The sequence below is a fragment of the Tetrao urogallus genome, assembly GCF_951394365.1.
Source record: "Tetrao urogallus genome assembly, chromosome: 11".
NCBI lineage: Eukaryota > Metazoa > Chordata > Aves > Galliformes > Phasianidae > Tetrao > Tetrao urogallus.
Window position 1 is genome coordinate 1,942,910 of NC_136824.1, and position 15,947 is coordinate 1,958,856.

Here is a 15,947-nt window from a genome sequence, read left to right on the forward strand (position 1 = left end):
AAATTTTTGAGGAGGTAGATGTTTCTACCCACAAGCTGCAGGAGTAGTACCTGCATCCCCAGTAAGTCTTTGGTACTTTTTCCCCTCCACTCAAAGTTCTACCAAAACAAACTTTGAATGAATATCTATCACATAAAACAGAGAAGAATTTGTAGTTCCCCCAATATGGACAAAATAAGCAATCAAAATCTCAAGTTCTGATTATGGAACTAGAAGTTAATATATTGAAGAAAACTGGAGTTCAAACATCTCAGTTGCAGCCAATGTTGATGAACTGGGGTAAAATTTCCTGTTAAACTTAAAGTATGTAAAAAAACAATCAGGTAAATTTATTTAGTTCAAGAAAGCCTCAGTGACTTCCACTGTCTTAATTCCCACCCCTTAGAGCAGGCATTTTTCAACACTTCTCTCAACTGTCTCTATACTGAGCATTAATAATAACCTGGTTATTATTAAAGTCAGTCTGTGCCATCTTCCTTTATTTTTCTGAAGGTAACTGCTCTCTTCTTCAAAGGCTTACAGCAATTTCTTTAAATTCCTGATTGAAAAATGGAAATTTTCAGTGCAGTGCAATAACAGCACCTGCCATTTGAGCATGCCCTATGTTTTATCATGCTGGAAGGCTGCACTGTTTCCATGAAGCAGGCTACCCTGCCAGCTTCCTGACCCACTGTGGTACATTGATGCATGTCCAGACACACTGATCCTTAAGAAGTGCCACCTGTGCAGGGAACATCATTCACAGAAGGAAGAGGCATGAGGTACCAGAACAGAAATAGTCCTATAGAGTCACAGCTGCATCTCCATAACTGTATTTGGTTCCCAGGGATTTTGAGAGAAAGTGAAAGCTCCTCTTATATATGAGATTTAAAATATCAAGCAATTTAAGGAACAAATTCTCAGTTCTCTTATAAGGTAGGTCACAAGTGCTATTGGTTTTGCAGCATAAAGCTGAATCACTGATATGCACTATCCCCAGAAGGTTGAGTGCCTTTTTGCACAGAATCCACCTCCACCCAAAAGGAAACTGTAGAACAGGAAACATCACTGTATTCCAGCACATTCCCTCATCTTAAGTTTTCTAAGCTTTCATTTTTTTTCAGTATCCTCTAGAGGCCCTTTCCTGGTCTGCAGCTGTAAAGGAAGCTATTGCAGAGTATATGTTTTTTCCACTCCTCTAAACTTTTGACCCAGAGTACAAGGTATCACTGCTTTCCCTAACTTGCAGCTTTTGGTAACTCTGTAGGCCTCCTACTTATAAGAGAGGCGACTGCATTCTCTCTGAAAGACAAACACAGCTGGAAAGATCCCATACGTCAAAATGAAGGGAAAGGAGAAGATGAAAGAGGGGAAGCAATACTTAACCTCTCATCACTAACATGGAATGCTAATTCTGAGAAATCAGAAGCACAGGATAAGCAAGACTAACTTCTACTTTCCAGTAAGCTGGCACTAAGCAGTCCTTTGTGTGTCAGCATCACTTATTTCTCTGAATTATATTTCAGAGAGCCTGCTTAATAAAGATTGTTCTAAACGCCTTGGTTTCGGGGCACTCACCTTTCTTGCCATGATGAGGCCGGAAGGCTTATGAGACACTTTGAATACCACCCCACCATTCCCTGCTCCCAGCTCACTGATCTTCTCAAAGTCGTCATCCTTCAGCTCCCCAACTTTCTGTTTCTGGGTAAGGAAAGCTTCAAGGCGCTTCCGCTGCTGTTCATCCAACTCTAGCTCCTCCAGCTTCTTCTGAAGCGCTTCCAAGTTTGTCCTGCACACCAAAAAGAACAAGCTGGCTGTTAGGCAGCTCGAGCTTACTTAACAGCGCTGAAAGAGGAAGAGCAATAGACCATTGAGCTCACAGACTGAATACATCACATTTTGTACCTGTACATTTGTTACCTAGAAGGAACAGACTCATACAGTCACCCTCACGAAGTAGATATTATTGGATCTCTGTTTTAAGAAAGCAGCATTTTATTCCAGATAAAGCAGTGACAAACACAAGCAGGCAATACCCCGTTTCCTGCATCGTTGAGGTGCTGTCTGAATTCACACATGTGAAGCTCTGGTATCAACAGGAGTGGGCTTAATGACTCAGCAGCATTCCTGATCACAGATCTCGTGAATCACTGCACATCTCCCCAAGCTGTTTTTAGTCCCACGTTTTCAAGGATTACCATTACCAAGGATTACCAAGGATTGTCATTTCCAACAGAGTCTGTGTGTTTAATCCATTGATTTTTCACACAACTATATAATTAATTCAACTAGGTATCAGTAGTTAATTCTTTAAATAATTAGACTTCAGATCCTGAGAAAACACTCCATCCCAGTTATTTGAAAACTTAAATGCTGACTTACAATTCTGTTTCCAATTGAAACTGTAGGTTTCCACAGGAATAAACAATAACAGCAAATATCTGATTTGTTCAGCCAAATTTAAGGCAGTGTTCACTTGGGAATGCAGAATGAAAGACTGGAAGAGAATCTGCTTCTACAGTCTACACCACTCTCCATTAAAAATAATAATAATAATAAAAAAAATACAATTAAGATTCAGCAGTAAGCAAGAGAACCATTTCTATTCATCACTCGATAAAACATACAGCAGAGAGGCACGTTCCCTGAGCAGCCAGGATGGTGCTGGGAGGACGAGGCCAATCCCCCAGGACACAAGGACAAAAAACACTCAGATTCCATGGGACAGAGTCCCAGGGTGAGACCCTCAACTTCTTAATTAGGAAGCCTGCACCTCCAGACACGATAACAATTTTGATTTGAGTGCAGCCCAAGGTACAGGCAACGTAAATAATATAAAGCCCACAAGCATTCACAGCTCTTCCCTGTCAAATGATCACTCAAAGCTTAAGCAGTGACACACTCTTATTTGGTTTATCAGTTTAAGCATGTTAGACAGGATGCAATCAAAGCTAACAGGAAGTGATAACACTTTGAAGAGGTAAACAAAGAAGGTGACAGAATGAGACCTCTGATAGAAAGGCGAGCTGTGTTCAGTCACTTGTTTTTGTATTTAATCAGTCCAGGCGTAGGATTAGCAAACGATGAGAAAGTAATGTCTATCTGCATGCTAAAAAGAGAAAATAAAGAACAAGTTCCACAGAAATATTTGCCCTGGGTGAATGCACTTGAGGAAATGCTGCTCAAAACCAGAACAGTCTTACATAGTAAACTGAGAAACTTTTTCTACTGAAATTATACCACAGAAATAAAAGTAACCTAATGGTGCATGTGCTCCATTTCTGAGCTATCCTACAAAAAGGAAATGCCACCTCATTTCTGGCCTCATCAAGTGCTTCATACCAGCAGTATCAAAATGGAAGGCAGCCAAACATCCTAGAGCATCCCAAGGAGCTTCCCTCTGCAGATAATAAGCACAGCTCGTAAGAACATCACAAGTCTGTACATCAGACTGACTCGCAAGATGACCACAAAGAAACATTTTTGAACCCTGATTACTAACATTAAAATGAAGCAGATATATCACCAGATGCTTTATTTCCAGGTCACCCACTGAGACCTTATCAGGGAACTTCAATTTCCTTTGGGAAAAAAAAAACCAACAAAAACAACCCTTCCAATCTGCCCTGGCAAGAAGCCATCCCTGCATTCTTGCACAAATTCTGAGCAGGAATGCTGAACTCGCTGTCATTTCACAGACTGCTTAAGCCAGGGCTGCTCACTTAGAACAATAGAGGAACCAGAGCCACAGGAACAGAACCCGACATCGCTTCCCTCACTCTGCTTGGGAGAAAACAGCTATTGAGTTTTTGCTCTGAAGCAGAAGGGCCTTTCTGCGCCTGGAGACAACACCAGGATGCCTGTGCACGTGGCCTGGAGCAGACAACGTGTCAGTGTGAGGGAACAAACACTCAGTCAGGCTGATGCTTTGGAATGACAGACAACAACTTGCTAAGACAGCATTCATTTCATCTGTGTTAGTTTTATACAGGTATGCATTACATTTGATTAAAAAAAAAAAAAAAAATTGCTTGTTTCAATCTCAAACTCTGCCTCTCTCTAAGTGCATTTCCTTGCCTGACTGCGTAAGTCACAGCTGGTGCTCTTGTTCAAACAAACACATCAGGTTTCTCCACTTGTCAAGAACATGGCCATGGTAGCAAAAAAATATGAAGGCAAAACAGATCTCTGCTCCCATCTGAGGCCAGACTCACTTCTCCAGAGGGGAAAAACAAAGCCTCAGAACTCCTGTCAGTTTCACACAGCAAACCAGGACCGGAACCAGCAGCGTGCTCCAAGCTTAATGGCAGGGCCTCCATTACCTGCAGTGATGTGCAGTAACAGCAGTTCAGTTCTCAGGTCTCACTTGCATTTTTCAGAACCAATTATTTAACTGTAAAATTAGTGAATCTGAAAACTTTCAAAGAAATTCACCCCAAGAACATCACTGTCCAAATTACTGCCCAGATTATAAAAGTAACTGGAGGTGGTTGGTTACAGTTACCTTCTGTCTTGCCCTTTGTTACTTTTTTTTTTTTAAACCCTCTCTCATTCTGGTCACTTGGTTGGGGCATTTGAAATTGATTAAATAAGGGTATTTGAAGCATTAAAATAGCTGGTACTAATCTAGCTCCAGTATTCAAGGGAAGTGAGAGTTAGGAAGCTGCAGACTTGGATTCTGGCTTCTGTAGCAATCCTGCTCCCAACCAGTAACTGGGACCATTATCTGGACCATCACAGCACGAAGGCAGAACAACACTGAAGAGCAAAGAACACACAGGAACAGACGTGTAGGTAACAGGTACATCACTGCACTCCAAGTTTTACAAATTAAACCAAAACAGCAAATACAGAAGATGGAATAAACAGTACAATGCTACAGAAGGACCCCAAAGATGCCATGGAAGTTCTAAAAGCAGCAGAACGCAGGCGTGCCAACAGCCGCCTCCAGAAGCAGCACTAGGAGGTACTCAATCTTGCACAGAACTTACTCAAAAAGACAGATTCCTATTAAAATTCATCACCATTACCTCCTGCAGTCTTGGAGCTGTTTTTTCACTGTCACAAAGCTATGTCTTTGCCAGGGTTCCATCAAAGCAGGACCGAAGCACCAGGTTATCATCCAATTTACTGCTATCAGTTCCAAAGCCAAGCACACACTAACACAGTGCACCAGGGAAAGAATCCAGCCTTTGTAACGTGACCATTGAATGAAGCAGCAGGGAGGTCAGTGCTGTTCTCCCCGTTTGTTAAAGACACAGTGTAATCCCACAGGACGCGTTCAATAATTGCCTCCTTCATCAGTGGGAAGGAATGGGTGAAGATGCTGTACAGCTAGCTGACAATACCACGTTATAAAGCACTGTCTTAACTCCTGAACTTCAGGGGCAATTATTACAAGACTTCTCATCTCGACGAAGAAAATAAGTCAAAAGCAACCAAAATTTCAACTTCACATTCAATAGAAGTTTGGAGTTGTTTTCCTCTTACAAAGGCAGCAGTAACTCACAGGTGTTCTGGAGGTGGAATCATCCCTGCCTGCACTCCATCAGGTCACATCCTCCCCATTAAGTCGACTCTGCTTCTCTCTTTTCACATTCTAAGAACAGTAACAGTCATGCAGTACTTCTGTAACCTCTGAAGTATCACAGTGCACAACAGAACTCGACTACTTAGCACTTCCCAGCCAACCACACAGAAAACACTCTCGAGTCCAGCAGCAACCTCCCATCCTCTGACGTTCAGGGAGAAATTCCCCCTCTGCACCTGCCTACAGGATGTCTCATACCAGTGAGTGAGGGGATACTGCTGAGCAACTCTCTTTCCTTGCTCTGATTTTCACACTTATGTTGGGTGAAGAGGAGCAACCGATTCTGCAAAGGGTGCTCCCTCTGTACACGGGCGGAAGGCAAGAGGAGCCTTCAGCTCACACTTTTAGGGGCAGCCACCTCAGCACTGAAGAAAGCACTTCTGAAGGAGATGCATTAGGCACCTGAGAGTACTGCTGCTCTCTGAGCTGAGAAAGGGAAGAGAAATACTGCCATAGTCTTCTGCTACGTAATGCAGTAAGAGAAGAGAGCTTCTTGCTCTTAGTTCACACTTACAGTACTCTACATCCTTGAGATTTTCTTTAAGCTCACTTTAACAAAACCTAAATTAATGCTGAAGTCTGCATTAACACTACACTCAAGCCCAACGTCTACTTGAGAAAAGAATGAAACTGGAAGAGAAAGCAGAAACCCAATGCCATCTTTAACAGTAATTTGTCACATAGCTGTTCAAAGCTATCACTATCGGTTTTGTGAGCGGAACAATTAGCAAAAGAGAAAGCATAAAGAAGTACATTCACTTGCAGCTCTGCTGTCAGATGAGGACACAAGCTGAGGGGCTGTTTTCTAGAACAGTGACAGTAATACTTTCCCCAAGCCTACTCAGCTGTCAATCTAAAGGAGAAAGTAGGCAGTTCACTACATTATTTCCACAAACCACCTCAACCGGGAGTTGAAACAAAATAGGAAGAACATGAAGGCATTCTGCAGTATTGAGAAGACAAACGGCTGTTTTGTTTGACAGCGCCAAACCTGGGCAATAAGGCTTTTTGGGGAAAAAAATAATAATAATAATTTAACTTTGTCTTTAGCAAAGTACAGTTCAGAGAATAGGATGGAAAATGTGATCTGAGCAGTCCACAGCTCACAGGACAGGTGCCTCTGCTTCTGGGCTGACTCCAGGGCAGCCTCAGAGAGAGTGCAGATAAAACACCACAGAGATCTGACCTCACTCTGTGCGATCAATGTGGGAAAAATACAGTTTTCCAACTCCCATTCATTTTCAGTATTGCATATTAGAGGTAATGATTATTTATGAAGGACCTATGGGACATAGGATTGCCCAATACAAGTGCTCTTGACTAGCATTAAAATTAACACCTCAACACACCATTCTGTTTTCAGGATGCAGAGATGGCATGGCACATTTGGAGAAAAAGCAGATCATTCCAAATCACAACTATTTCTCAGTAAAAGGTATGTGAAACTCACCCAAATTTTCCTGTCTGAAAAGCTTCCTGCCAGGCCAATTCTACTTAAAATATATTTCTCATTTATCTAAAGCCAAAACGTGTGTGTTCTAAAGAAAATGCAATGCAATGTTAGGTCTCTAACAACTGGCACAAGTTGAGAGCCCCCACAGCTGAGCCACGAGGTAGGCATTCATGTTTTGCTCAAGCCCAACCAGTGCACCACAGAACTTCTCAGACTGTTTTTGTTTGTTTGTTTGTTTTTCCTAAACAAGCAGAACTGTCAGATAATACATCCGATCTGAAGGCTGAGCTCCCCTTTTGCTCCTGGAGCCTTTGGCAGCTGCTCGCAAGGCACCATTTGGTTACAGACCTCCAATCTGGGCAGCAGCAGCAGCTGCCAGCAGGGCTCCAGCCCACTTCCCACATTTGATGCTGTGGCTAAGCTTTACAACCAGCATCCTGCTCAGTCAATTGCTTTCTCTGGACCTGCTGTAGTGTTGAAAGAGAAGTTTGTAGCAAATTAACTCTGCAATCTCTATTTTAAAAGACTCCCAAGAACTGCATCACCAAGTTCTGCACCTTCCTGCCACACACAGCTGTGCACCCATCGCTGCTATTCCCAGCCACAGGGCTATCCACGCTTCCTTATGGACACAAGGTTGATGGAGATTCAAAACAACCACAGAGGATAAACAGATCTTATCAAGTTCTAATCACCAGCCCACACATGTGCATTGCCATGTCCTGATTTTCAAATATTTTAAGTAAGTCTCCAAACCCTTGAGTAGAATTTAATGAAAGCAAGGGCTAGGTGAGGCAATAGCAACAGCTACAGTATCCTCACAACTCCCTGATGGGTAAGGACATAGCTTTAGAGACACCAAGGTAACAAAGAGATGGAGTTACAGTATCTGCTTGCAATGCCCCAGCGCCAAGATCACAACTCCGAGCCTCAGGGGCAGAGCAGAGCAGAGGAGCAGGAATGCTGCCAAGAGCTGCAACTGAGCATCAGGGATGGGGAAAGAAGTGCCTGAATATGCAGATAAAAACATAACAAAAGCTGTAGCTGGGACTCAGAGAAAACTAAACAGAACATTTAGATCTTTCCCCAAATTTAAGACAGAGTACTACTAATATTACCATTTACTAAAGGAAATAATCATTTGGATTTTATATGTACAGAAATATCCATATACATACACCCATATATAAAGGCAGAATATTTCTATACAAAAAGAGAGTGTTAATTTCCTCGTAGAATATCCGTTTGTATCAGATTCTTGCATTGGAGCCATTGACTCATCTTCCCACCACACTGGAAAAAGCTCTAGAAGAGCAAAGAGTCATAAAAACAACACAAAGAAAAAGAAACAAGCTTCCAGGAAGCTTTGTTTTGAAAGCCTTCAGGTAGGTATTTAGGAAGGTGCTCGTCTGTGCAGGAGTCACACACCGGGAGCAGCGTGGAGCAGCCTGCTCGTGCTCTCAGGTGTAACACAGCAACAGATGCCCCCTGCACTTCCTCCTGCTGTCAGCAGGAAAAGCCCTGCTGCAATTCACTCTCCTGTTGCTCGGACTGAGTCAGGTTAAGGACAGCTTCTCACCAGATGTTTGCAAAGGGATTTCCAGCAGTGAGTCTGTCTTCCCCAGTTGCTCAATTCCTGCAGCGCTGACTGACAGGCAGCTTTCCTAAGCATAACAGAGACTGCCCGAGTAAATAATACAGAACATGTATCAACCAGAAATCATCTGATTGCTCGTTTCTAACAATGTATCAGTAAGCCTACAGAACAAAAGTTTCATTGCTCTTAGGGAGAAAGAACAGCCTCCCCCAGAATTCAGCCAGCTACAAACTGATGCTGCAAACTAAACTGCTCCCTCGGACAGCCATGCTGGTGCTCTGGCAGTGGGATCCAGAAACCTTCCAACCACAGCCCACCCACAGGGCAATGATGGAGAACAAATGCAGCTGCCAGGAGCTGTATGGAGCGTAACGTGGGAAAGAGCATAGGGGGGAGCTTTTGTATGAGAATGTTTGGAACGTGAAGACCATCCAACAGACAATTCCTTCCTCCGTTCATTTCAGAACATCCCTCCCATGCACGTTCCAAAACTCACTTGATATCCACTCCAACAGCTGCCTGATGAACTTCCTGCCTCAAGAAAATTCCCTACAATTCTCAAGGCTTTTTAGTTCCTCCAGACAATGCTGCAGCAATCATGCTTTGCCCACATTAACAACAGTAGCACTACTGACATGCCAAACAAGTAATTTGAGTGCATAGGAGATTTGCCTAGTTCCTTTCCAACTTTTTTTTTTTTTAATATATATATATTTTTTTTAATTAAAAAAAAAAAAAAAAAAAAAAAAGGGGTCATTTTCAGCTGCTAAGTAACACTGAAAGGTCTCAGAAGTGATCTGGTCCTCTCCAAAGGAAAATCTAGGACTATTCAATTAAAAGATGTACTGATCAGAAGTTGTTGTAACTGCTGGATTTCAGTGCATCTCCGTGTCCCTTGCAGGCACTGCCATGTAACCCTACAACAACCAGGGCTCTTGCCACAAGACACTGCTCTGCCGCATTCTGCTCCAGCCATTCATTCCTAAGCCACCCAGAACACAGGCATTTAAACAACTGCAAAACATCACCTGCCAAACCTATCTGAGATTCTTCAGTGAGGAAAGCTCTCAGTTCAACACAGATCAATGGTTCACTGGAAGAGATGGGACAAGGAAAGCACCAGGAACATACTGGCAGAGCAAGACGACGGAGGCTCTGGAGCAGCAGGATCTTGCATGTGCCCCATTGTGAAATCCCACCTTTGTAATTCTATCTGCAGAACTGGTACGGGCAGAAAAAAAGAGTCAGGATCCAAACTAGCAGCTGGCACATGGCTTACCTCAGATCCCAGCAGAATACAGCAACACTAGTTCTTACTGCACAGTTTATTTGGTGCTCCTAAACTGATTGAGGCTTTCTGAACAATGACAAAGTTGTGAGGAAAGACAGTAAGTTTCCATGAGGGTAATAACACCCACGCACAACATGACTCCACACTCTAACATCAGTGCTAACTGTCCTACAAATCTTTCCTACATCCACACCTGGCAGACAGCCTCTAGTCTGCAATTAAGAACAGCACAGGTCAACTTGCCACTTGCAGTAGTTATTACTTGTGTATCAGCTGTGTGTGCTTACTGAAGTATTTTCCCAGCACGTGCATCCACAAACAGTGCAAAGAGGTAAGACTTAAACAAGCTTTTACTGTTTTGTTATGACATATCATGTGCTCCAGTAGCTTATTATTAAAGTGTTATTTCTAATTCAATGAAGGACAGTGTCAGACTGAAGCAGATTAAGAAATTCACTACATATGTTTTAACCTAAATTCGGAGAACTTAGCAAACAACAAAACACTTCTCTTAAAAGTAACCATCATTTATGACATTATGCCTAAAATGTGTTCACATACCACACGCACCGGCTAATTCTTCATTAGCAGGCAGTGGGAAGAAAGGAAGATTTTTTTCCCCCTTAGGTGTTTCCAGCTCTGCAGTAATTCTGTGTACACATTTAACAAAACTGCAATCCTGCCAGCTCATTCAGATCCCACCTCCCAGCACAGTGCACACATGTGAAAATGCCCTGAAGTCCAAGGAGTTCCACACAGGGGCTGCCTCTCGGCAGACTGCGTTTTTAAAATAATAATCATCTATACAGAAGTAAATACAAAGCCAACAAGCAGAAGTGACACAGCAAGGATTACAATGAACAAACTGGCAAAGATCTTCTTTTCACTTCATTTAAACTGATAGCCAGGAAAAGTGAGCAAAAAGCTTTGCTCTGTGCAGGAGAAACTCAGAGCAAGGCCTGCTCCCCACAGCCTCTGACTGCTGCTCCTCTCACATCCCTCCAGGTTTCAATGCAAGCCTGAAGACCACAGAAATAAAAAACCAGCCTCCCACTCCAGCCAACTATTCAAAGCCCAAACTGAAGTTGCCTTCAGAAGGATACTGACAAACACACATGTTGCGAGACGCACAGTAAACAACTTCAGAACATTTCAATACAAATTGGAGTTCAAACCACTTTTGGATAATTCCCAAATTATTCTTTGACAACCAAATAGAAGCAGCTGTACTCCTAGATCATGGCAGCTAAGTCAGAGCCTTCCTTCATGAACTGAAAGAGAACAGCTAGCAAGCAACAAGAAAAAGCTAACATATGTTAAGAATCTGAGTGCTCCCTTACAACTGGATTTTGCTGGTAACAGGAAGTTGCTCCACAACATCTTTGGACTTTCTCTCAAGTCACATCCCGTGAAAAAAAAATATATATATATAGTTCCTAAGGTGATACAAACCTGAGGCAGTGTTTGCTTGCATTCCTCTCAAAGAGCTGCCTCCTTACAGCGCCTTAAAGGAAGATGTTAACTCCACCTTTCCTTTCACATTTTCTTCTAGTTAAATAGAAGTGTTCTTTCATACTGTTTTTAATGCAGCTCGACAAGAATATCTTACTCTGCTATTCTACCTCATAAGATAACTCACCATGTCACACCTGAGATGAGCATCATGCTATTCCTCTAGAGCAGGAATCAGAGCTTAGCCTGCTCTGGGGAGAAATCGGTTGACAGGAGGATACACGACAGGAGGATACACGAGTTGTGTATTTGGAATTCTTTAAACAGACTGGGGGGGAAAAAACAGTACTTAACTGCCATTGCCTTCTCAATATAAATGCTTACACAATAGAAAGGCAGTGACATTAAATCCAAATTCCAGGCATTTCTGGAAAGTTCCAATTATATTACCAGAGACAGTAGTCATCTTTATTTACTCAGCAAAGGGAAACAGCTCGGCTTCGGAGTAGCTATGGCAATAGGCAGACAGACCTAAATGTAAGCGACGGGCAGGCAAAGCAATCACAAAGTGTCTCTTCTGAAATTAAAGACTGTAAGCAGTGACAAACACTAACACACAGCTTAACTGCAGCATTAATCACTTCCACGACAGACAAAGGAACTCAAAAAATTATAAGGTTTCGTCACATTTTGAGGCTTGTTGGATTTTCCTGTTCAATGACAAAAATATATGGACTGTCTTTCACTTCTTCAAATGAATGTTTGATAATACTCTGATATATGCCAAAACATCCTATACACCTGATCTATCATTAAACACAACTTCTGTCTCAAGATATGGATTTAATCAGGTTTTACATAAATATATAAACACCTCTGGACATGGGAATTTTAATGCCAAATCCTGAGACCAGTGGAAGACAATCCCATTATGCAGTCCAACTGCTAAGTTATACCTTGCAGTCAATAAAAAACAATGACTTTTAAATAAAGTGAGGAATTTCTAGCAATTGGTAACAGCTGTCAGATATTCCAAGGGACAAGGAAAAGAAGTTTTAGAGGAAGAGAAAGTAGTTTTTTAGCTGCTAAAGAGTGAACCATCCCAACAACATTGGCCAAAAGAGCAGAAGTATCCCTCTCATTACATTCAATTTTAATCTTTCTCCCATTTTCTCTGGGAAATCTTCACACATGCATGCCTGCACAGCTCCAAAAGTACCAGAAAATAAATGAAGAAGCCAGCAGCTGGCAAGTGGCACCTGGCTTCATCCTGATGATCTCAAGCAACAAGGCACCAGGACAGCAGTACAGGCCGGGCCCTGCAATAACTGCTCCACAGCAGGAAGCACTAAAGCAGGAGCGAAGCTCCCAGCACAGAAGGATCTCAGCCAGTTCTCTCTGCTGCACAGGAGGGCAGCCAGGGGATTTGGAAGGCACCAGAGAGAAGCGAAATACGCTGTACAAATTATTAAAGTAATAACTACATATAACATGCTACAAATATACAACCTGCTGTCAGAGAAATACATTATGAAATTGAAGAAAATATCCGGTATCTGCATATTTACATCACAGGCACCTCCATTCTCCTTTATAAGGCTTCATCAGGGTTTAAAACATATTCATGTGAGTTAGAATCAAGCCCCAGCACAAACTTCAAACACACCTCACACCGCAAGCTTGTTCTCACTCCAGTCAATGAATTCCCAGTGCCAAACAAGGATGAGGACATGGGCAGGAGGCGCAGGAAGCAGGGCACCCTGAGTCACCTGAGTCATCTCCTCTTATTCCTGCCTTTTCCACTTCCTTTCTGCCAGGAAGCAGAAGTACCATATGCACGCAATCCTAGAAATATCAAGCTTCGGTATTTTAAAGCCAACAAGGGTACATGGCCCCCCATAATCTCTTCAGAATATGCTGCAGAGCCTTCAGACTGACAGCCAGCAAGTTGCTGATGTTTAACACAAGATTGCTGATCACCAACCTACATCCATTTGGTTTTGTACCAACATTGTCTTCAGGCCCAAAAAAACTTCCTTCACTCATCTGCAGAGAACAGCCATCTCACCTCTCAGTCTTCATTTTACTTCACTAAATAATTTGAGATTTTTTTTCATCCCTTCTCAAGAGGTTCTGTGCTCTGGAGAAGAACAGAGAAGCAGCCAAGATCACCCGTGCCAAAGCAACAGGTCTGTGTATTCTGGAAGCAGATGAGCGGCTGGAGACTCATGGCCAAAATTCCATTAAGTCAGGAACAAAGCTTTACAAAGCATTCGCGTGGTACTCAAACACCTCTAGTGTTTATTTCAACTGCTGAGCAAGAGGAAAAATTACTGAGCAGATAATCAATCACCTTGCAGAAAAAGTAGAAAACCAAAACTTTTTCAGCTTTATTCCAAAGTCATTTCCAAATTCTGAAGCAATTCTCTTAATTTAAAGTCTTTCACAATGAGGACGTAATATCTGCAGGATGAGATAAACTAATTCTGGCTATGTATGCACAACAGGCTACTGGAGCTGCTTCTTCACTGAGCTGTTTTTTAAAGACACTTGATACAACTTTAAACTTGGCAAAAGCCAGATACAGGTCTAATGCATAACAAAGAGCAGAAGCTCAGGAGATGCATATACCAAATGAATTAATGCGCAAAACAAAGTGCAGCAAGACAGCCCATCAGTGTAAACACAGCCCAGTACTCCCATGCGCCTCCCCAAGTTTCCAACATTATCAGATAGTAAAAATAATTAATATGATAACATTCACTGTATGAAGAAATATTTAAGAACCACAGCATTTAATACAGTATGCCTTCTGATTCACTTTTGGTAGCAAAACAAGATAGCGATAGGTGCATCACATTTACTGCATCAAAAAACAACGTGCAAAAGGCATCCCTGAAAACGAAATCGACTTGTCCACAAATGCCTTGAAGAAAATCACCTAGAAGGTACTATACAGCTGAATATGAAAATAAGACCTTTTTGCCTCTTGATGCAGAAGAAAAGCTGCATAATATTTCAGATTTATTTCTTGGATACAGTTGCAAATTCCTGCCACGGAAGAGTTTTTGAAGAGCTCATCCTTCAGCTCACCATCAAAAGACTTTGCTAGAAGTGCCACAGCTGGAGCTGCAAGATACTGAGTGCGCTCTGTGATGCTCAGGTGGTTAAGTAAGATCTGAGCCTGCCTGAAAATGTGGCAACAACAGCAGCACACGTGGAACACTTTCAGCCTGAGACGTGCACATCTTGCTGCAGTTCTGCACTGTGTTCCCTGACAGCAGAACATAAGCACATTAGAGCGCAGCTTGGGTATCCAAGGAGCTAACCATACAGGGGAAGGAATCCGTCCTTACACACACACAGCTCACACCTCTGTTACCAGGAAGCCCATCACCTCTGCTTAAAAACTAAGCGGTGAACACAGATCTACCAACCTCACAGAAACTCTTTTGTAACAAATACCGTGTGGTGCTGACACCGGCTGCAAAACTGAAGCCCCACAATAACCCTGCAAGCAAATGGAACAGTTCTGCACTCCCTGTCCTCATTCTCTGCTCAAGGCACACTGGCGGCTTGCTCAGACCCCATGTCTTTTCTCTCAGCATGCAACACTTAACTATGTTACATCCAAGCAAGCTCAAAGGCATTCTCTCCCAACACACCCCCTGACATACCCAGCATTACACACTAATTACTGGAAGATTTACTCAGATTAGTGCTGGTTTAGCTTAAAACCAAGGAAGGAAAAAGAAACCCACACTTTCCCTAAGATCTGTGACTCCTAATGCACACACCTATGAAAAATACGCTGTTAGAAGTGTAGGATTTGGCCCTCGTTGTGTAATTATATAACCTCAGAACGTAACAGACCCCATCACCGACACAGAGTTCTGCCCTCCCGCTCACCTCACGCACCCGCCCAGCACTGTTCTCCGCCCCGACGCCGCCCGCTGCCCGCCGAGGAGCCCCGCGGCAGCTCAGCCCGAGGGGCTCGGCACGGCACGGCACGCTACTGAAGCCGGGCCGCCCCGGGCGGGGGAGCCGCAGGGAAGGAGCGGCGCCGCAGCCCCTCAGCACCCCCGGTTCGAGTCCCGAGAGGGGCGGCCGCGCCCGGCCCCCCAGCGAGCGCCCCGCCGGCCCCGGGCTCCACTCACTCGGCAGAGCTGGTCCCGTTGACGGCGGAGCCATCCGGAGCGGGGTTGAGCTGGATCGGCCCCGGCTTCTTCTTGGGCATGTTCCCCCCCGGCCGGCGCAGATCGTGACAGACGAAACGGCCGCGGCCCCACTTCGGCCAGGTCCGAGGGACTTCCCGAGGCGAAGCAAACTTCGGAGCCGCCCCTCAGCGCCGGAGCAGCACGGGGCCGCCTCCCGACAAGGAGCCGAGGCCACGACGCCGCCGCTCCGGCGCAGCGCGGCCGTCGACCCGTCAGCGCCGATCTGCCCGGCGGAACGGCACCGAGCCCCGTACCGACAGCTCCCGACGGAGAAAAACTGCCCGGGCTCAAAATGCGCCCTTCCCCGGCACTGCGGCTGCGCACACCGCCCGGACGGAACGGCGCGCAGGCGCGGCCAGCGGGCGCGT

At 43.9% G+C, this 15,947-nt stretch overlaps 1 protein-coding gene across 2 annotated transcripts in view; it reads right to left on the minus strand.

Annotated features, from left to right (window-relative positions):
- The window catches only part of MAP2K1 (mitogen-activated protein kinase kinase 1), a gene marked incomplete at both ends in the record, with an annotated part of 30,565 nt that extends 14,966 nt beyond the window's left edge, over positions 1-15,599 (minus strand). Inside the window, 2 exons of one of the 2 annotated variants that reach the window (XM_079540647.1) lie at positions 1,558-1,768; positions 15,520-15,599. In XM_079540647.1, coding sequence (XP_079396773.1) covers positions 1,558-1,768; positions 15,520-15,599 — 291 coding nt within the window. Of the gene's footprint in view, positions 1-1,557; positions 1,790-15,519 lie in introns of both variants that reach the window. The other variant, XM_079540646.1, reaches the window with a different exon arrangement.
- Between the last annotated feature and the right edge of the window lie 348 nt (positions 15,600-15,947).